The sequence below is a fragment of the Lytechinus pictus genome, chromosome 17, assembly GCF_037042905.1.
Source record: "Lytechinus pictus isolate F3 Inbred chromosome 17, Lp3.0, whole genome shotgun sequence".
Taxonomy (NCBI): Eukaryota; Metazoa; Echinodermata; class Echinoidea; order Temnopleuroida; family Toxopneustidae; genus Lytechinus; species Lytechinus pictus.
In genome coordinates, this window is record NC_087261.1 from 4147951 (window position 1) to 4172482 (window position 24532).

Here is a 24532-nt window from a genome sequence, read left to right on the forward strand (position 1 = left end):
TCATTCAAACAATCACCACCATCAGCCTCGTCATTATCATCACCACCATGGACATCATTGTCATCACCACCATCATCATCACCATAATCATTATTATCATCATCATTATCATCATCATCACCATAATCATCATTATCATCACCATCGTTATCATCTTCATCATCATCTCCATAATCATCATCACCATCATCGTCAGTCGTCACCACCATCGACATCACCATCATCATCATCATCTTCGTCACCATCATCGTCATCATTGTCATCATTATTATCATCTTCAACATTCAACAACCCTATACCAATCGTACTAACAAGACACACTGGATAAACTCTTCCTCCTCGATATTACTGTTCCAGTGAAATCATGGGCGATGACGTTAAAAGGTTTCGTTTATTACATATTCTTGATGATTGCAAAATATTTACATATTCTGTATTACTATTGGTAGATAAATCTGGCAGGCATACATCACAACAACTGTATGCCTCTTCAAAACAGTGTCTAAGCTACTACAAGTATACTTTTACCAAAGTACTCTGATTTACCGAAGCTTTAAGAAGGGGAATCCAACCCAAATAAAAACTTTGTTCAGAGGAAAAAGAAAAATCAGACAAAGTAATATATGAACATTTGAACAATATCGGACAAACAATAAGATATTTATGAATGTTGAAAAGTTGTAATTATTGGTTATCACTATACCCATGGAGACTTCAAATTGGCCACACATGTGATGTCATAGTGATGTAAGGCAAGGACGACTCTTCGATGTACTCCAAAACATAAATGGCTATAACACGTTGGGTGTTCAAAAGTTTTACTTCATATTATATTTTTCTTTCATGGGGACATAAAACAATGTACTATCTGGGTTATACTTAGTTTACTGCCCCAGGGGTATTGGTACTTCGGAGAAAACCACAAATCCCTGATAATAAAGTACATGGCCTATGAGAAAGTTGTCCTTGCCCCTTGTCAGAATTTACTTACCCAGTTGCCAATTTGAAATCTACATAGTCTAAGGGATCTCAATTTCAAAACAGCCATAACTTTTTTTATTTATTCTCTCCTTTCCAACACAACATTTTATGACCAAGGCTGGATTCCCCTTAAAGTGAGATAGCAAGTTTAACGGTCAAGTCGAATATGACCTTATCATGTCGACATATTATGTTTACAAGTCGACAGGACATTAGAGTCCACTTCTTGAGAGTATGGTCTACATGTCGTTTTCATCACTTTGCAATATACCATCAGAATGAGAACATAACTGTCAGAACAGTATATAATAGCATCACGTTTGTTTATGTGAAAATAATTCGGCAGTGTTTCGATTTATGCCAATTCATAATTTATACCGAGGACTGGAATGGTAGGAAAAATGAATTTTAAGAAAATTGTATACTGCACAACAAGGTGGTCCTGTGTCGTATTCCTAAACCTTAAAGGCCCGCTTACCTTACGACTGGTGCACGATCTGATTTTGGAACAGATTGTATTTTGCTTATTTTCTGAAATGGGGGGGGGAGGGGTTGGGGAGTAACAGGTTAAAACTATTTTGGATGAGCTAAAGCCTTCATTTGGAGTAAAGGCTGAATTACTCACAAATCGTAGCCAATCATACGATTGTCAGACGTTATTACGACTAGATGTTCAAATCGCTTATATTCATAATGGTAGTATAAAGTCACACTGAGACTTGAACACGTATTCGTTTGATGATTTACAAATTCACACAGTAAGATGTTCCATGTTTCAATATTCGCATCAAATTTTACAACTTTTCATTCCAAAATCGAGCGGCAGACAAGTCAAAAAGTTTGAGGTGGCCCAAATACTTGGCCTATACAGGATAACCATAATAGCTCCATGGGATAACTGCACTGCATTTGCATGGGTGGAAATTCCAGGCCCCCTACCCAAAATAGTAGGGGGCCTGGACACAATATCAAATGTCCCCCCCCCCCCCTTTTTTTTTTTTTTGCTTGTCAAATTTATTTTGGTCGAAATGACCTGACATTTGGGGTGATAACCTTTTTTTTTTGCTTGGCTTGTCAAATTTTCCAGCCCCTCGTCCCCCTACCTTTGGGGACAGATTTCCGCCCTTGTGCATTTGTACCCATGCGTCCTCTTGGATATAAATACTTAAGTTTTTAGCATCGAACGTAGAGGACCTCAACACATTTTACAGCAAGGAATGTTGCTGCTTTCAATTGTTGAGTTTTACCATTCAGCATAGAGACAAATGTGAAAGATTGCCTACTAAGTCACCTATTAGAGAGTGACTTATACTTTACATGGCATTTACAATTATACTTTACAGACTGAAAGAGAAATCGGGATAGGGAATCAAATCGGTTAAGATTTTATAATACTTAGCATTTCTAGTTAACTTGCATGACCTGGTGGGTGTTTCATAAAGCTGTTCGTAAGTTAAGAGCGACTTTAAGAACGACTGGTGATCCTTTCTTATGGCGAATGGTATATTCATTGGCGATGTTTTTGCGCGTAAGAAAGGATCACCAGTCGTTCTTATAGTCGCTTACGAACAGCTTTATGAAACACCCACCAGACCAGTAATCACAATGTATCGCGTCATATCATTGAATCTTAACAATTTGTACACAAACGAGGATACTTGATTGAAGGTGAATGAAAAGACTATATCTCAACACTTCACTTTCCGTCTACATGAATTATGTAAAGAACAACTGTACAGTAATTGCGAATGGTAGTGACTTATTTACATAGAATACAACCTGGATATCATTTTACAACGTGACTTTTTACATGCAGGATAGTAATAAAAAATATGATTATAGCATCTGATAAATACTTTGAATACACACACGTCAACAACACAACCATATAAAGCACATTATATACAGTCTAAGTGATAACATCATCATTATCATCCGTTTTTTTTTATATATTGTGTAGTGAAATGGCAAGAATACTCAATATTGCAACCTCTCTTTGGTTTCACTTGGGTTTTTTTTTATCCTTCTCCACGATTTTTAAGAAAGGTTGGCTTTCCTGATTCGTTCATCGCGCATTGGATACATTATGACTTACGAATTATTCATGTACTTGTATCACAAATCAGAAGAAAGTATTATCTCGGTTGAAAATTTCCGATGAATGTTTTTTTAATGATTTTTTCAACATAGTTTTGCTGGAGTAACTAGGTAGGATTGGTTTTGGAGAAGTGTCGTGTGCGCTGTCCTGAAAAAGGACTGTTTGTTTTTCTTTCTTTGTTCATATGAAAGAGTTCAGCAAATAACTGTTTGAAAAGTTGAAAGGTCGACTTGTTTTCGACGTTTCGAACTGCATTCTTGAACATGTTGAATAGTTCTTCGTCAGATGAAAAAGACATCCCACATACCGATGTCTAGCATCATTCCAGCTAATGATCGCATCCCTTTAATCATGATTCGTTGTTTCACACACCCTTGGACATGGCTGAGATGTTGTTATTGACGCCACGCCCATTTCTGATTGACGTCATAGGTACGTATTCAGTAGTATGCGTATCAGACACTCCTGTGCTGTTTGCGCGTCGGTAGGCGGGGCCGGATGTACCGTCGATTGCCTGCGATCGGCGCGGTGACTGACAGCACGGGAAACAATCGAACATCGACTTAAAAGCTTGCCGAAATTTCGCTGTAAAACGAAGAGGTAATAAACAAACATTAATTAGGCATACAAAATACACTTGTCTGTTCTTAATAATTATTCAGATTATTTATTTTACTGCATGAAGAAAACTAAAATACAAAAACAAAACACGAGGAAGCATTGGGTAAGTTTCAAACAGGACTTTTAAACTAGGTGGGCAAATGGGGGCAAAAGTACATTGGGGGGAGGCGGCTTTACATGAATTTTGTTGCCTGTTTCACAAAATCGAGCAAAAAAGGGACCCGTCAAGTACTGTTTGTAGTGACTCATGAAGATGCTATCTCACCAAATAAATAATGCGAGCACGAAGCGCGAGCTGAACCTTTTTTATATCCTGAGATGATAACTGAATGTTATTGGCACTTTTTTAAACCATGGACAGGAAATAATGAAAACTTCTGGGGGTGGCAAGTGGGGGGCAACGATCCTGACTGGGGGATGCCCCCCCCCCCCTCGTTCACTTTACGCCCCTTGGCACTCCGTACACCTGATTTTGTTAATATTCAATAGCATACAGGTCCATTTTGAGGTTCTGTGCCCTTCCCCGTTGCGTAAAATTTACTTTTGGGCCTATGGTAAGTTTACCATCCAATGGTATATTGCATGGAGTCATTTTGGATTTGATCGGCTATACTGAGCATCGTTGCCATATAAATTGTAACTTTTACTTTAGTCATTCTTACAGTTCTTTTAAGAGCTTCTATCAGAACGATAAGCCAACAGTCCTATTCAGTATTCAGGACTAACCAACATGGTGTTACCGCAAAACTCTCCTTTCATTCTTACCACTCATAAAGTTATAGATGATTGGGTTGATAGCGCTGTTTATGAAAGCCATGAGGTGCCCTATGATGTAAGGGATGTAAACTGCGTTGTATTGAGCTGATGCATCTCGGAGATTTCCAAATGCGTTATGTTTCCTTAAGAGAAGAGAATATCATATCGACCAAAATTCATTACGATCGAAATCGATAGTCATTTTATCTTATTAGCTTCATCCATCTTTCGAACGTCTCTTTTCTGATATATTACGTTGAACTGACAACCATCTTGAAATTTAATTTTAATTTGAATATTATTTTGTTATCTTACTATATATTCATTATCATCAGATATCTTTTAGGAAATGGATGAGTATTTTACTGGCGTACAGATGGGGGGAGCAGTTGGTGGGCCATGGACCCCCAGAGTATTGTTTTTCTCTTCACCAAAATACATAAAACGTAAACACTCCTACAAAATTGGATTCAATTTCACATTACATAAAATTAAAAAGTGAGAGTGCTAGAAAAAGTTTTTTTTTATGGGGATCATAATGAATAACAAAAGGTCATTATGATCATCATAATTTTGCGCTTTTTTACTCTCGGAGAGCAGTGCTCTTCACTAGTAACATAACATTAAGAACCATCCCTCGTAGAAAAACGTCACTAATTGACATTAATTGATGATCACATTTTGATGGAGTATGTATCTGTTTGTTTATTGTTATTGGGATGTGCTTAGTATTTCAAAGATGCTAACATACTTGAGAACATTGAGTAGTTGGAAAGGAAAGAAGCAGATGGCGAAAGCGATGACGACCACGATGAGCATACTGGCGACTTTACGACGTGATTTGAGCTGGGCCTCAGTAGATTTGCTGATCGTTGTCGTACTCACCACATTGGCCTGGGAGAAACAAAAATAACAAAAATTATCAGCCAAATGCAGACAATAAGATAAAAATATGAAATGTGTATTTACAGGTTACAGTCCCCACTTTTTTTCTCCAAAACTGTGTACAAAAAAAATAAAAAAAATTACCACCCGATTGTAATTTTTTGAATGGTCAGTTCCCCCCCCCCCCGCACACACACCCTCACCCACACACACACACGCACCCTCACATACACTTTCAAAACCATTCTGCGGTCCCTGATTTATTAACATTGTAAAATTAATGTCCATGTTCTCGAACAGTGGCGTACCTAGGATTTTCCACAGGGGGGGGGGGGGCAATTTCGTCCGCCAAAAAAATTGACAAGCAACAAAAAAAAAAGGTCTTCAACCACAAATAAAGGATCTCGTCCGCCAACAAATTTGACAAGCAAAAAAAAAAAAAAAAAAAAAAAAGGTCTTCAACCACAAATAAAGGATTTCGTACCAGAATAAAATTTGACAAGCAAAAAAAAAAAAAAAAAAGGTCTTCAAGACTCGTCAGGGAGGGGGGCAGGGATTTTTTTTTTTTGAATTGAATTTATTTCCGTTAAAAAAAAACAGATAACAATACATATAAAATTATACATATGAATTGGTAAATAGAAAAACGGGAGGATGGCCCTACTCAGCAGCATCAATCATGGTGCTGCTGGTCTACCGAGGGGTCCTCATATAGCATAAAACAAAATTACACATATTAATATAAATTATACATAATATAAGAATAACATACCAAAACAATAAGAAATAAAACTAATCGGTCATAACATCTAGCCCCCCACCCCTCCCCTACGTTAACACACCCTACATTTCAATGCATATGAATTAAGCAACAGAGAATAATGTACAGTCAGACCCAATTTAAGATGTGGTTATTAACTACATTATTAAATGAATTATAAGAAACAGAACATTTAGCATCACGTGGCAATTCATTAAAATATGTCGTACCCCTGTATGAAAACATTCTTCTACAGTATTCAGTCCGTGGTTTAGGGAGAGAAATATTTTTATCAGAACGGAGAGAATATTTATGAGTAGAAAACTGAAATATATTATTCAAGTAAGGCGCACTAAGACCATTCAGACTCTTATACACCATTAAAAGAGTATGCTTTATACGCCTTGATTTTAATGACTCCCAGTTTAAGAGTTGATGAACAGTATGGTTTGATATATATTTATACGGATTAATTTTGAGTATTATTCTGCAAGCTCTATTTTGTATCTTTTGCAATTGTTGGGTACATTTCAAATTTGATGAATCAAAGACTACATCAGCATAATCAAACAATGGCAAAATTACTGAACGGTAAATTAATTTCAGACTATCCTCATTTAAAAATGAACGAAGCCGACCAAGGAAATTTACTAATTTACTGGTTTTAGCACAAAGTTTATCAATGTGGCAATTCCATTTTAACTCTGGATCAATAAAGACCCCCAAATATTTCACAAATTCTTTAGACTGAATACATTTTCCTGAAATTCTGACATTAAGAGACTTGTGCACAGACAACATATGACGTGACCCAAATAACATACTTTCAGTTTTGTCGATATTAAGACTTAATTTACTTAAACACATCCATTCGTATATACATTTTAGGTCAGCATTTAAATTGCTTTCAATGAGATTTACGTCATTATCAGAAAAATACAAAATAGAATCATCAGCGTATAGATGGATTTGACAGTGCTCAACTTGTTTAACTATGTCATCTATATATATAGTAAATAAATATATGTCACTTGCATGGGTCACTTGCATGGGTTGTGACTCGTCAGGGGGGGGCAGTCTGCCCCCTCTGCCCCCCCCCCCCGTAGGTACGCTAGTGATCTCGAATGTCCCTGGTATCAGCCTCCCCGTTTTACCTTTAACCGTTTAACACAACTGACACATACCTATTTAACGCTTGATTTAGACGCTCCACATCCCCTCTTCTATCATGTCTATCGGAATACCAGACAAGAGTCTTCGGCACAACCTGGTATAAGCGACCCTTTTAATGCCCCTACACACCTGGTTAAAGCTTGGTTTAGACCCCACTCCGGGATCGGAAGGACCGCATGCGTGTTCCCAAAATGTCCGGTAAAGGGGTACTTTTTCGCGGGACAAGTCCGGCCCGCGAATTGTAAAAAGGGGTGTATTTGTATTTTCACTCGGAGATTTCTTTAAAAAGGGGGTGTTTTTTTTATCTCTCTCTTCGGACTCCTGAGAAATTTTAAAAGGGGGTTATGAAATATCTTGAATAACATAGAAAATAGTTCAAATCCCGGGATCAAATTCCTAAAATTCCTGCTAGATTTGAAAGCTCATTCAGGATTATTTCATTTTGAAAAGTAAAGTAGGACCTTTTGTTGGAATGAGAGCTCACCTGAAATAGGGGGTACATATTGAGCAGTGTTTCGGATTTAGGGGGGTCTCCAAGGCAGAAAAAGCCCGCGAAAAGCTCTCGAAAGGGGGGTTCAGAAATTTTGGCAGACCTTCGATAGGGGGGTGCTTTCAAAGGGAGGGAACGAGCATAGGCGTACCCTAAATAACACTGAGTGGGGGGCCGGGGTTTAGACGCTCCACATCCCTCCTCTGTCGGGATACCAGACCACATTATTCGACACACCCTGTATAAGCGACCCTATAATTGCCCCTACACACCTGGTTAAAGCTTGGTTTAGACGCTCCACATCCCTCTTCTGTCGGGATACCAGACCAAAGTCTTCGACACACCCTGGTATAAGCGACCCCAATCACTGCTAGAGGAACGATGTAGACGGCCAAGAAGAACGCAGTGTGGTAGAGCTTCTCCCAGACCTTGCCTACCCAGCGATTCTACAAGAAAACGGAAAAGGAAATTAGTTTTTAAAAATGTTGGTTAAAGATTATGACAAGGTTATAATGGCAATGTTTATTTTTCTAAGTAATTTATATTCTTAACTTTTTATGCTATTACTTTGTTTAATGATTCAGGCACCGCAACACCTTTTCCTATCAGTGCGATTATCATGGTTTGTTTCAAGGCCGGCGTAATTATACGAAATTATTTTCATGATTTTAAACCGCTATAGAGACTTCTGATAAATTCTGATTTTAATGCACAGAGGCGAAACAAAAAAGAAAAAAATAATAAAGAGGAAAAAGAAGAAGAAAGAATATAAAAGAGACGTCTATATCTAGTGACTTTATCATGTTTGTATTACCCCCAATTTTATCATACTTATGGCAAATGACGTCAAATTATTATATAGGCCGTCCCCCTCCTCCTCCCTCCATTAAAACATTACTGTTATTATCATTCATTAAGACAATGTAGTAACCATGAATACCTACCTCTGTACACGACATACGCCAAAGAGGTTTTCCGATGTGCACGGATGCTGCTTGGGGCTCGAGATCGTTGACCACTGCTACGGGTAGGGCAATGAAGAATGAGACCACCCATACGAGAGCGATGGTGAGGAGGGTTCGTGAGGCTCGAATCTGGAACTTGAGAGGATGGCAGATGGCAAGGTACCTATCCACAGCTATCATCATCAATGTGTAGATCGATGCGCATACTAACACAAGCTTTGGAATCAGAAGAAGAAAATTGTGTCATTTTATTTTATTTTGTTCTATTTTATTTTATTTAGGCCTCTTTAAACCCGTTAATTCCCCTCCCTCCCCCGGTCTACAGACAGGTGTTTTCAGGGAAGCCTTTATATCAACGTTACTTTGTCATTCGAACATTTGTAGCTGAGAGGCACAGTGCTTGTTACTATATGCTAACCCTCGAGTAAAAATATAGGACAGGTCTTTTCATGAAATTCTTCGCAGAGAGACCAAATATGTACTAAATATTTTAGCAACGTTGTCGCTGGTAAACATAATTATTAAAGATTACCAGCTACAACGTTGCTAACATTTGTCATAAACCACTATAGGATGTAAGTTCAGTGACTGTCCTACTTTGACTATACCTTTTTTTTTTCGTTTTACCACGTTTACCCCTGCAAAAAAAAAACAATATATATATATATTTTTTTTTTTTTTTTTGGGGGGGGCATTGTTCCTTTGCTTTCGTACATTACATTTATGTTTCTAAGAAGATTGTGCGAGGAATAAAGAGGGGAAGAGGGGGAAAGGGTGATATAACATCGGTCTTACCTGAAAATAAGGAATCAGATAGCAAGCCGTTCTACCAAAGAACCATGACTCTGATACATCCACTGTGATTGTGATCGGTAGACATACGAAAGCGATCAAAATATCGGTGGTAGCCAAGTTCATTATGTAATAGTTAGTAACCGTTCTCATGTGATCGTTCTTGAGTATCGCGATACACACCATGGTATTCCCCATGATCGCGACGAAGAAGATGATGATATAAATCGCAATCAGAAAGTATTCGTGAATTTCAGGATAGACTCGCTTTCGAGTTTGATCGTAAATTTCTTGGATATAGTCATCATAGTTCCATTCGCTTGAAGCACTGTCGTTGACGCTGGAGAGTTGGTACGGTTGAGATAAGTTAGTGTGGCGGTAATAATCTGTCGCCATTTCGTTACGAGCAAGGCCTGTAACACGGATGGAGAAATGAAGCTCCGGTATCAACAGATCGATGTGAACTTGATAGATAGATACCAAGACTTGTAGAAGAACATAAACTGTATAGAAATAAAAGAGGGAAGAAATAATTAAAAACTGAATAGATTATATAGATATGCACTGAACAGTTTTAAAGGAAATACCTTGATGTGAAGTTGATTTACTAAATGCATAAAATGAGAGGAAATGTTGTTTGACGAAATTAAGTCTACCAAAGAATAAGAAAATTGTGACGGCATGCAAACCATACCCCACATCTCATGTAACGTAAATTCTATATATTCCAATTATATTTTGTTTTTCTAATTAAATCGTTTATGAAATTGTGTGTCTGATGATAGTAATGTAAAGGTCAAATTATAAAAACATATATATATTGCATGATATACATCGACATGACTGCATGATGGATAGATGAGAGCTCCTCGCATATAACGTCACAGACCTAAACTTTGGTGGCTTGTAGACAAACATTGTTATTTCGTTTTAGGTCAAGAACTCATAATCAATCTTTATCAATACGTTTATATGAGAAATTTGACAGGTATAGACCTGCACAACTGTTTTTAAAATCAATAGCGATAATCCTGATCAAATATTTTTAATGATTGACAAATACATGGTTTGTGCCAGTTTTATCAAGAAAATAAATGTTATACAACTTCGTCAGCATATTGATTTACATTTAGCATTTTTTGAGCTGTGGGCTCTGTAGGTCATGATACCACACTGTAAAATATGAAGTGCAAATTTAGCACTTACAGTGCTTGTATAGTGCCTGCACTACGAGTGCTGATTTTCCAGTTTAAATTTGAACTAGAAAATCAGAACTCGTAGTGCAGTCACTATACAAGCACTGTAAGTGCTAAATTAGCACTTCATTTTTTTACAGTGCACAGATCGTTGATATAAGTACGCCTGCCTATTCAGTATTCGGATGCAGGTGCATTCTTTCACACTCAATTTCATTTGATCTATTTAAAACCAAAGCTCGAATTCTTGACATAAATCGATATAAATGGGACTACGCACAACATACGTATGTTATACAAGATTTAGAGCTAATGATACATACGTCATAGGCCAGCTGCTGTGGCTAATAAAAAACACCTGCTTTGGTGTTGAAAGCAGATTGGATCTACCTGGCTTCTTTACCCGTTAATGGTAATATTTTCATTATTGTTTTATCCTCATCTAATCTGGCGAGAAATCGAAATCAAATATGAATTCTATGATTCATATTTGTTTATCCAAGTCATGCATTGAATTATTAATTAACGGTAAGACGTCAGCATCTACTGTAGATTATATTACGTTATAACTTCTACGTCGAAAATATACGTTTTTTAATTTCAAAAGAACATTTACTTAATATTTATTGCTGAACATTTGAATTCTCTTGAACTTTGTATACAGTGCCATGGCAATGATAAACGTTCAACATAATCAGGCTCTAAGTTGACAAGTTTGATGTAATGCAGCTTGAATGTGGAGAAAGGAACTATTCTTTGAACTCTTTCTCGTGTGATACTTTAATAGAGACCTCCTTCATACTGGTATAAACATAAATACTTTCACTCAATTTTTGACGTAATAATGTCTTTGTGTACAAACTCTGGCTATTGTCACTGAGTATAAATACATATTTAAACATTTTAAGACAACTTAAAGATTGATTTGGTTGATTTTTGCCCCCAAAAATATGAGGGGAGGCGACAAAACGCAAACCAAGGCGATAACGGTAATATTCATACGAAGTGTGGCTGACTGATCCATGATTTAATAGAATAACAATGATGATGATGATAATAATAATAATAATGATAATAATAATAATAATAAATAATGATAATGATAATAGCAATAATGCATTTATGAGACGCCGATTTATCTAGTTTCCTATTCAATGGTGCACTATAGTATTACCCGGCTGTAGCTCCAGCTGCTAAAGGCGCTTGGTGCATTCAAGGAATTTATCCTGTCGGGTACCCATTCACCTCACCTGGGTTGACTGCAGCACAATGTGGATAAATTTCTTGCCGAAATAAAACACGCCATGGCAGGGATTTGAACCCACGTCCCTCTCGTTGAAAGACGAGAGTCGTAACCACTAGACCAAGACCCACCCCCACCCCCTCACAGAAAAAAACGCCAGTTGAGGAAAAATTGTATAAAGGAGGATGATGACAACAAGATGACAGAAAAGTAGAGAATATTAGGAAGGTAATGAGATTAATAAAATGAACCTGGTACAAAAGGAAGAAGAAGCAAAGAAAAAGCGTGGCAAGAACATGGCCAAAAAATAAACATTGTATATTTAGATGCTTAATATTGCTTATGGTTAGTGAATCCGTTAGAACGATGTGACATGAGGTAAATTACAAGGGCCGCGGAAACTGTGAATGGGACTAGGGGCTTCAACCCCCTCTCCTTTATCCAATGAACCTGTACGAAATTGTTTAAAAATACTCTCTGATGCGTTTTTTTTTTCGTTTGCATGGTCAACCCCTCCTTCTTTCCACTTTCAAATCCATTCCGTGGCCCCTGACTTGCATTGCATTTCCAATGACATATTCTAGTAATTTTTTATCCTTCAAACGATCTCCGGCTAGCTCGCCCCCCCCCCCCTCAAATGAATGAATACCCTCTCTTCATGATATGCATGTATGTAAACACATTACTATTGCCTTGGCATTGACATAAGAAAGCCGTCCCTACTAATTGCATTCCAGACCACACGGGATTTGGGATCAGCGAAATCTAAAGGAGATGTGAAACGAGTATCTCTTGCCGACCGAACTCGGCGCTATAATATTTCACCAGTGTGAACATTTCATGAAACGAATAGTCGGTGATTATTTTCGACTATGATTGTTACAAGCAACTGCATATCCTGGCATCTCATTCGCTGAGGGAAACTTAGTGAGTGGCTAAACTTTACATGAAAGGCTCCCCGATCCAGGTACAATCAGGGTGGGGGGGGGGCACAGTGTGATTGCCCTTCTTTGCCAAAAATAAACATTTTGAATGACTTTTGTGATAAGTTCCTCTTCTTATCAGTGGTGTAATGAGCCAAATTTTTTTGAGGGGGGAAGATTGGACTATCGGGCAAAACTTATAAAAAGTTGCGAGCGAGCTAGCACAAATTTTGACATTCTTTATTACAAAAATCAAATTTTGTGATAGATTTTGACATAATAACTAAAAATGATATCATACTTCAACCTTCTTTGCTTCTTTATCTTTTCATTCATTTTCACCTTATTTCTTGGTCATGATTATTTTTGGGGGGGATGGGGGGGGGAAGCACCCGAGCCCCCAATGTGTACACCACTGCTTCTTATACCCCCCCCCCCTCCCCCCTCATTAAATAGATCCATGACATTTGCTCTGGCTACAATTTCTCCGATGGAAAATCTGCACATTAAGCCAAACATAAAACCTAACCTCCAAAACTAAATAAATCCTAAGTCTTATTTTTACATTATTCTGAACCAAAAATCATATTACAATGCTAACTCTAACCCTATATGTCCTCTGAGATATTAAGACCCGAACAATTGTCGCAGGAGCAAATGTCGTGTCAACTATTAAATAACATGGACCCAACCATGAAATCATCGTAAATGAGTGATTCAAGAATATTCTCCTCTAACAGGAAATATTGATAACATTTAATGAAAGAAGTATATGACTATTAATGTGATCTCTCTGACACATGTAACTTTTATTGCTTCATTTGATTCTGGTGCGCTGTGTCATTCCTGCGTCACGCCTTCTAGAGATAAAGCGAATATTAACCTCTGCGATCGTTAAATCTTCTCGAAAGCCATGGAAAGGCGTTACTTTACAGAGGGATTTTCCCTTTCCCTTTACTAAAGATTCTCCGCGAGTTGAAAAGATCCATCAGCAAAACAGACATGTTGCTTACAATTATATTTAGAAATTGATGATAGTATTTGTCTTTTGGCACTGCGCGTATTAGATCTTTGTCACAATCATGACAATATATAGAAAGGAATAAATTGAAGTTAAAATAGAAGCAGTTTAGAAGCAGTTAAGAAATGAAAGGCAATGACATTACGGGAACGCGTCTCAGAAAAGAAAGGAGAATAATGTATTAAAAAAAAGGGGGATCAATACGAATTAAGGGGAAATGCATGTCCAAATAGATATAGAAACAAAAATAACTAATTACAACACAAGAACACACAAATCAACACAAGAAAAATCAGAAACCGAAGATTTGAGCTACCACTTTGAAATATTTTCTTGTGTTGAGATCACAAGTTTGATGATTTGTTTATTTTTTCATCCAACACAAATGAAAGAAAGAGAGAGGGAGAAAAAAGATAAAGATGATAGATAGATAGATAGATAGATATAGATAGATAGATAGATAGATAGATAGATAGATAGATAGATAGATAGATAGATAGATAGATAGATAGATAGATAGATTGATTGAAAGAAAGAAAGAAAGAAAGAAAGGAAATAAGCACCAAAGTAAGAACAAATAATAAAATAAAGAAGGAGATTTATAAAGAAAAAAAGAAACTTAAAAAAATGAAGAAAAAAAATATATAAAAAGAAAAAGAGAAGAAAGAAAAGAGAAAAAACAGAGGAAAGAGGAATTGGGATGGGGAAGAGGGGAGAGGTACTGAGACGGAGTGTGTATGAGGAGAGTAGATTAGGAGGATGGGGTTGGGGCATACAGTTGGTATAATGACTCTTTCCAGATGAGCCCCCATTAAGAGCATCTCTCCTATCTATTGATTGAAAGAAACCACACCACACCAAGTCTCATCGATCTGTTCAGTGTCTTGGGTTTAAGCTAACCAGGTTCTTGGCGACATGAGTGGTTCTTAAAACGTTTGCCATCACATCATGGGAGGGATTGGAGTAGAGCCATACCATGGATCCAGTTATCACATTATCAACGATTAAAATTCATTAAAACTGATTAATGGTTTTTGTGGTTTCCAACATTAAACTTTTGACCTTTTCGTACTTGCCATCTGGTGTGACTTTTGTCCTTTTTTATCTGAACTTCCATATTAGGGTATATTAGGGTATTTCAATTTAAATTTCAATAAGATCTTGATTACAGTATTTTTTTTTTCATACTATTTTAAGTAAGATTTTAACCCGGATTTAAATTTGAAAGAGAAAGTATGCGTTGCACACAATGTTTCGAAGTTAAACATGCCGTTCAACGCCAACATTATAATTATCAACTATCATAAAAATGATCACCATGAAAACAAATATAACCAGCCCTTAACTATCATCAAGATCATGTGAGGTGAGTAAATCATCATTTCGAGTGACATGCATCATCATCAATATCATTAGCATAGCCTCAACCATCGTCAGTGCAGTGGTCATCATTCTCATTACCATCATCACCATCATCATCATCACCATTATTACCATCATCATCATCATTAAAATCACTATCATCATCACCACCATCATCATCATCACCATCATCATCAACACCACCACCATAATCATCACCATCACCACCACCATCAACAGCATCAGCATCTTTGTCATCATCATCATCATTATCACCATAGCCATCACCATCACCGCCACCATCATCTCCACCACAACCACCATCTTTACCTCCACCACCACCATCATCATCATCATCAACAACAACTTCTACCTTATGTCAGAAACTTGGAATATGTATCGATCAATGAGTAGCATGCAGTATCACAGTGGATTAGGCATTTATCTTGAGAGGATGAAGAGTTCATTTTACCCTCAAATCTAGTCTTGCCTTCAAGACTACTCTCCTATACCTGACCGAATATGACCCAACATCGAAACATCACAAAACACCATCATCTGACTCCCAACACGCCACGATCTCTAGCCCCTTACCTCCAATCTCCTCTCAAACACCACAATACCAATCGAATCTCCCTCCCTACGGGCTGCCATCTCAGAGTTTCCCCGAAACCTCTGGGGATGATTAAACCTGTTTGCTGGGCATGTACACGCATTCACTGCCTCTCACCTAATCGTTTAAAATTCAATCACTTGAAACGCTTAGCCACCATCTCTTCTAGCAAAGAGTGCTTTCAGCTGATGTGAAATTTCCCTGATGATTGGGAAATATTAGATAATTAGCATCAAGGTATAATACCTCCATCTTTCCCCATTTTCAGATTCAGATCCCCCCCCCCTGCATGTTCGGAATTTTGCCATTAAAATGACATCGCGTGTATCAGTAGATTGAGGAAATATGGTATCGTTATATACATGTATTCATCCATGAGTAGAATCTGAAGTGGACACCTAGACATTGGCAATCCCCAAGATGACAAACTTGAGATGAGTTGAAAAGTAACCCCAAAAATGGTTTCCCATTTGCATAATCACTTGAAATGCTTGCGGTATCCTGGAAATAGTGAGACAAGAGTTCATGAAGCTGTTAATTTGTAAGAAAAGTCATGAAATGTTTCTGCGAATTCACCTGTCGACCCGCAACCCGATTGTATACCCCGACCAACATAGTTCATTAACCTTGTATTTCTCTTCCTCGTCTTTCTTTTTTTTATAATTTTTCTTATAATTGTTGGCTTCTCTGTGACTCTCTCTACCTTTCTCTCACACACACACCCACACACACACACACACCCACTCACCCAGCCACATTCGTTCTGGCTCTCCAATCCCACTCTCTCACGCATACAACATGCACAACTTTTCCTTACTTCTCTCCCCCCCCCTCTCTCTCTCTTCTTTCTCGCTCTTATCTGTCTTACTTTCCCTCTTTCACTCTTTCATGCCCATGTACCACTTTCTCTCTTTGTTTTCATATCTTAAAGTGATTGGTTAACATTGGTTTGACTTTTAAAAAATCTGAGCTAGAAGGTCACACCTGTCACCTGTGTCTGTGATATGTTACAAAAATGAAGCCCAGAAAAAATTGCGTTCGAAAATAATTATTTAGTGCTTCAAAAATTGAAATATAAAGTGACCGAAAACACCATCTTAATTTCATCCCATACACTTATGTGTACTATTTAGGCGTCTATAAGACGCCTATTTACAAAATCGGGGTTTGCCTTGTAGTTTACGCTTTTCATTCTCAATAATGGTTGTTTTCAGGGTTTATTAGTTCTAATACATGCACTTGTACACATGTTTTATCTTGGTTTAAGAATTTTTTTAATCGGCTGCTCACAAAGTTAAACAATACCTTTAAACAAAAAAATGTTATTCATGTTATTTTCATACGATACTAGTAAAGTCAGCCAATAATGCTTCGTACTCTGGTTAAACCTCCATCGGTATGCCATCCGATGTTAGCGTCAATCCGAGAATTTACGAGAGGTATCTCCGACATGGAATTGATATACTGCCCAAGACGTGGATTAATAAACACTTTACGAAACGATCTCATGCACGTGTATGTAAATAGGCTATGGAGTATTATTAGCACTCTTACTATTGGCACTCTTTGAAACATAGACTAGACAAAATAATGAGAAATCATTTGGAATTAGTTTTTTTTTACCTACACACAGCAACGATATATTATCAGTGGTAATTATTTTGTAACCATGGTAACATTAGCATGATAAAAATCAAGATTCCCACTCGACTGGGGTGCAAATTTAAAGTATAAACGAGAAAGAATATAATTCAAGTATTATGTTAAGCAGATTAATGAATTCGAAAGAAGGAATAATATAGACCGTCAATGGGAGGATCTAACGTCAATGCATTGCATTATTTATTTTTGTATTCATTCAAGTATAGATGAACATTTCATCCAAATTCACACAAACTGGGAGTAAATTCTCACACAGAATATGATATATTAGACCAAAGAACATGTATGTTTCATTCTAACCCAATATGGAGTAACCGTAGCATTCGAATGTTTAATCTGAATACGTTCATATCTAAGGAAGATAATATTAAAGTGAGATTAAATGCAAGGTTTAGAAAATACAATGTAGGAAAATGTATATATCTTTTCTTATTTCCATTGAAATAGGCCGCCATGATGTAATGTAGATGGACAGTGAAGTGAGATAGAACCTATAGGACACACCTTCACTGACCTTACTGGTAATATACTACTGTCATTGTGCAAAGTAACAGATCAATTCATGCCCACCTCATTTATCCAGTATCATATGCATCAAGAATGAAACGTTTTCACCCTCTACATACTTCTTACAACGTTCCTACCACAAAATATGTTACCAGGGGAAATAAAGAACGATTTCAATAAAAATTCTGATTAACTGAAGAGTTTAAATTTCCATTGGTAATTCATATAAAAATTCTTAATTTATTGATTTTTATATGAAGTTTAGTTTTGGTTTTTAGTATTCATGTTATTCACACCCAACACCCCCCCCCCCCCCCTCTTCTCTTCCCCTGACGCAAAATTCAAAGCACCTGTCTTTTTTTTCTTTTTTTTAACAAAAACAAGTGCACATCTAGTTACCAATAATGCATGTAGCATTTCCATTCATTTGAAAGCAGGATAAAAGAGCAATGTTGATTAAATGCCTTGCTCACGGGCATAGGTGCCGCGGCCACGGATCGAACCCCGGACTTTACATGTATAGCCAGGCGCCTTAGACCACTCGGCCACGGCACTGCTCCTTGGATCGGCTGATACACCTGGGGGCCGTTCCATAAAGCTGTTCGTAAGTTAAGAGCGACTTAAAGTACGACTGGTGATCCTTTCTTACGCGCTACACCATCGCCAATGAATCTACTGTTTACCACAAGAAAGGATCACCAGTCGTTTTTAAAGTCGCTCTTAACTTACGAACAGCTTTATGAAACGGCACCCAAGTCACACTAATACAACCGAATACAAACCAATCAAAGCTTTTACGTTATTATCAATGGCATATCATCGGTCGGTTTGGAGTCAGTTTCGTTGGTGTGACTGTACAATGGAATCGCCAATGGGATAATGGATAGGTATGTAATAAGCTACAAGGCTAGTTTTTAAAGAGTTGGGATTTGGGAGAGGGGATGTTGAACTGTCCATCCATATCACAAGGTAGCCTGATGCTCCACACTAACTGATCGCCGGGATAATCATTGGTGACGGCCTCGCGAACACCCCCTATCAGCAAAATGCGAAGGTATCGCGCTGGCCTTTTGTCTCACCTCAACACGCATTCGAGGAGGAATACCATGAATAAGGGAGTGTTTCAAATTCAGAGAAACCAGATGAAAAACAACATCCATTTTCTGCTTAAATCCCTTCTGTCGTGATTTTGAAGGGATTTGTAGAAGCACGCGCTGAGCTCGATCGGGGAAATGGGTTAAAATTAATTCTTTTCCTCTTTACACGATGAACAAAGGATGCGGTATTAGCACGGTAGACAGTTCGAAATGGTATCGGGGAAAGTGAGAAATGAGATTAAATCCTTCTTCCACTTAAATACAATGCATGACGGGTAATTCTATGTTGTGCTTTTTGAGAGAGGCAGCCGTTTCTAGAAGTCAGTGGGGGGGGGGGTAATTGATGCTATGTCAGGGATCGAATTTTCAAGCCGAAAATTTTCTCGAAACAGTAATAAAAACCCATAACATAATTTTGCCAGCAAAACTGACTCGTATTTTATGAAATATTTCCGTAAGTGGCCAACATATTGCATTTTGATGTAAGACCGTAATTAAGCTTTAAAATTCGAAGGGCGACCCCCCCCCCCCTCCTCCTCACGAAATGAAAATCGAGACACCTCTCCCCCCCCCCCCCGGGGGGCCTGGTCGCCGCCTATAATAGATCATGACTGTAGATAGAGATACAGTCGACCACTAGAATCTCGTGGATTAAGATTAATATAACATTTAAAAAAAACTCTTTATAGAGAAAGATAGGCATGATAGGGGAGTCGCTTACATAAATTCATGGTTTAGAAACACCGATCAAAAGCAAAGTCATTCGAAAATTTACGAGATGTAGTAATAGCAAGCAAATCTACAAATATATCACTATATAGCAAAGAGTAAATTAATCTATACATTCTAATCTGGACAAGCCAACTATAAAACATATTCCGCACTTCAAGATGATAAGACACCAGTCGATATTTAAACTGTTAAACGAATCGTGTTAAGATATTATAAACAAGAGTCAATAATATATCAAAAGATCAGTCATCAACGCATCGATGTCATCACGAGCAGAAAGATCGTCTTCTCTTTTTTCTTACTTTAATGGCATTGTTCTCCGAAAACCAATTATTAAAACAATTTCATCGAGTCGTTTCATTGCTAGTAATAACAAGCCCGTTAAACAAATAGTTTCAGTTGCGTGGAAGGAATACTTGGCCTGAGCAGTCTAAGGAATTAAAGACAAATTTATTTATTTATTTGTTTGTTTGTTTGCTTGCTTTCTTGTTTGTTTGTTTGTTTTATTTCTTGTGTGTTTGTCTTATTTTATTGTATGTTTGTCTGTCAGTATTCCTATGATTCAACATAATCTCAAGTTGAAACTTCAAAGCCATCTCACTTTATGCTATCTTTTCAGAGATGGTATAAAGTAACCACAATTGTATTAAAGAGATTGGAAAGACAAGGCGACTTGATCCTTGGAGAATTTAAGAATTTGTGGACAATATCCGATATCTATCATGTTAAAAAGAGACTTTATGCGTGGAGCTATAACACACATAGCTCCATGCTTTATGTGTTTAAATTACAGTCCAGTCGGAAAATGTAAAACCTTACCATTTTATATTTTACATGCTAAAGCAAGCCGAAAGCCAAGTAAGATTGATGTAGTTGAAGTAGAATTGATGATGACCAACCATGTATTACCTACCGGCTATCTCGGCTATTTCCTCGTCGAGACATTTTGAGAGAGTTAAATCTCATTTTTGGTCTAATTTTCTACGTATCGCAGCTATAATTTACTAATATTAATCATTTATAAAATTTTCTTAACGTTGTCAAGGGATGAATTATCGCTCGTCTTTCTTAATTGCACTGGTTAAGACTGGATATCATGAGATAGGCAGTCCACCCCCCCCAAAAACATTATTCGAATAAAGAGGAAAAAATCAAACAAGCGTATCGCTGAACATTTCATCGAAATCTGATTTTAAAGATGCTGATAACAATACTGATAATAATTGTTATAATTAATGAAAGATAATAAAGATAATAACTATAATGGTCAAAGTGATAATGTTAATATACGATGACTATACTACTATTACTGCTACTGCCACTACTGCAGAAAATAATATTAATAATAATAATAATAATAGTAATAATAATAATAATAATAATAATAATAATAATGATGATAATAATAATAATGACTGTTGCTGCTGTTTCTAATATACTACTATAACTTCTCATACTTCTGCCGCTGACGCTGCTGCTACTACTACTCCTACTACTACTACTACTACTACCACCACCACTACTACTACTGCTACTACTACTACTACTACCACCACCACTACTACTACTACTACTACTACTACTACTACTACTACTACTACTACCACCACCACTACTACTACTACTACTACTACTACTACTACTACTACTACTACTACTACTACTACTGCTACAACTATAACTTCTCATACTTCTGCCGCTGACGCTGCTGCTACTACTAATCCTACTACTATTAGTAATAGGAGTAGTAGTACTACTACTACTACTACTACTACTACTACTACTACTACTACTACTACTACTACTACTACCACCACTACTACTACTACTACTACTACTACTACTACTACTACTACTACTACCACCACCACCACCACTACTACTACTACTACTCCTACTACTACTACTACTACTACTACTACCACCACTACTACTACTAATACTAATACGACTACTACTACCATCACTACTACTACTACTACTACTACGACTACTACTACCACCACTACTACTACTACTACTACTACTACTACGACTACTACTACCACCACTACTACTACTACTACTACTACTACTACTACTACTACTACTACTACTACTACTACTACGACTACTACTACCACCACTACTACTTCTACTACTACTACTACTACCACCACTACTACTACCACTACTACTACTACTACTACTACTACTACTACTACTACCACCACTACTACTTCTACTACTACTACTACTACTACTACTACTACTACCACCACCACTACTACTACTACTACTACTACTACTACCACCACCACTACTACTACTACTACTCCTACTACTACTACTACTACTACTACCACCACTACTACTACTACTACTACTACTACGACTAATACTACCATCACTACTACTACTACTACTACTACCACTACTTCTACTACTACCACCACTACTACTACTACTGCGACTACTACTACCACCACTACTACTACTACTACTACTACTACTACGACTACTACTACCACCACTACTACTTCTACTACTACTACTACCACCACTACTACTACCACTACTACTACTACTACTACTACTTCAGATTCAGATTCAGATTCAGATATTTTTATTGTCCAATTGCAATCAAGTACAAATGGAAATTCAATTTGTTCGCACAAAATAATTTAGAATATTACATGATACACACAGAAGATTACACGATACATATATTAAACATTATACAAATCAACAAGAAAAGATAAGAGAAAAAAAAAAAAATCAGATACTACTACTACTACTACTACTACCACCACTACTACTTCTACTACTACTACTACTATACTACCACCACTACTACTACTACTACTACTACCACTACTTCTACTACTACCACCACCACCACTACTACTACTACTACTACTACTACTACTACTACTACTACTACTACTACTACTACTACTACTACTGTTGCTGCTGCTGGTGGTTCTTGCACTGCTATAAATCTTTTGTTGTTACTTCTAATGTATTTTAACGCTAAATCTATATCAATTAAAATGTAAAATGAAAATTTACTTACTGTTTATTCCATATCCCTACCCCCTCCTAAACAAGTGAACATGGTTTTATTAACGTTAATGATCCATGTATCACACGAAGAAATATAGTTTTGATGGGTTTTTCCACACTTGACTGAATAACAATTTTCATATTGATTGAACATGTCAAATACTTGAACCATGCAGAATCTAAGAGAGGGAGAGAGAGTTATTACGTTATAAAGTGAATCGCCAGAAATTGCATTTGGGAAAATGAATTGGAGAAAAGATGATTGAAATATCCTGCAAATGGAAGATATATTTCAAGGCTCATTACTTCGCAGTGATAGTTTAATAGAACCCCACACCTCTTGGCTTTTTCAAAACTACTTTACATATTTCTCGTTTTCGCAGAAGTATGAAACTTCCAGTTGTTAGGTTTGATACGTCATCAATATTATTATGCCCACGTCAACAGCCAGAAACCTAAGCGTGATATTTGATCAAAATATGGTCATGAACAAGTTTGTTTCTGCAAAATGTAAATCAGCATCTTTTGCTCTATGTAAACTTGGTAGGGTTATAGGCATTTCTTAGATGTAAAGACTACAAAGCAGCTTGTCCAGGCATTTTGTAATATGTCATTTACTGCAATAGTTTACTCTTTAGGACGACCGATTCCCAAATTAACAAATTACAAGTAATTCAAAACTCTGCAGCATGACTAGTCACCCGTACTAAAAAAAACATTCCCACATCACACCTGTCTGAAAATTACTACATTTGCTCTTAGTCCAGTCGCGTGTAATGTTTAAAGTACTACTTATCAGTGCCTTCATGCAATGGCTCCAAAATATCTTATTGATTGTTTAGTTAAGTATGTAGCCTACCATCTCGTAATCTTAGATCAGCTCAGAAGGATCTTTTAAATTGTCCAAGTGTTCAGACCAAGTTTTATGGAGAACGATCCTTTGCCCATGCTGCCCCTTCACTTTGGAATACCACCCCATCATATGTAAAGAACTCTTCTCCACCCAAGTTTAAATCCACTTTGAAAACATACTTATTTAAAAAGACTTTTAAATGAGTTAGTGCCATGATTGCCTGCAAATTTATCATTTTTCTTTGCCTCTTCTGTCACCTTTAACATGTATAAAATCGCATAGGGACATATTTGGCAGTGATATGCGCTATGTTGGTATTATTATCATTATTAATTTGCGCCACCTTCTTAATTGCAATCAAATTTGTTTTTTCTTGTCAGTCAAGAATCAACTTCTGATCTTTTTCATGCTTCATAATTAAAAGAAGATCTCTAAAATACCTCACAATTTCTACAGAACAAATGGTTACTAATTGCAACATACATACTAAGAGGGTGCCACTAAGAGGTTTGCGCTTAAATAGCCATGGCAATTTATTTCAATTGGAACATGATTATGGTACGCCAAATGCCAGCTGAAAAATTACTTTTTTTTACATTACCGAGAGAGCCATCACAATATTCACGAGTAAGAATATTTCCATCCATCGTATTTCTTTTGATTATGTTCTATTATATTCTTGACTGCTGAAAGTGCAAAATAAAATCATATGTTAAAAGATATTTAAAAAAAACATACGATTTTATCACTTACAGTG

At 37.0% G+C, this 24532-nt stretch overlaps 1 protein-coding gene across 3 annotated transcripts in view; it reads right to left on the bottom strand.

The window, feature by feature from the left end:
• Positions 1 to 372: 372 nt before the first annotated feature.
• The window catches only part of LOC129279845 (orexin receptor type 2-like), a 31160-nt gene continuing 7000 nt past the window's right edge, over positions 373 to 24532 (bottom strand). The window contains exons 2-8 of one of the 3 annotated variants that reach the window (XR_010296297.1): positions 9525 to 10024; positions 8709 to 8945; positions 8037 to 8210; positions 5208 to 5350; positions 4466 to 4599; positions 2640 to 3664; positions 1985 to 2403 (exon numbers count right to left, since the gene is read on the bottom strand). Coding sequence is in view for 1 of the 3 variants with exons in the window: in XM_054915903.2 (XP_054771878.2) it covers positions 3444 to 3664; positions 4466 to 4599; positions 5208 to 5350; positions 8037 to 8210; positions 8709 to 8945; positions 9525 to 9917 (1302 nt within the window). In the remaining 2 variants the exon portion in view is untranslated. Of the gene's footprint in view, positions 3665 to 4465; positions 4600 to 5207; positions 5351 to 8036; positions 8211 to 8708; positions 8946 to 9524; positions 10025 to 24532 lie in introns of all 3 variants that reach the window. The other 2 variants (XR_010296296.1, XM_054915903.2) reach the window with 2 other exon arrangements.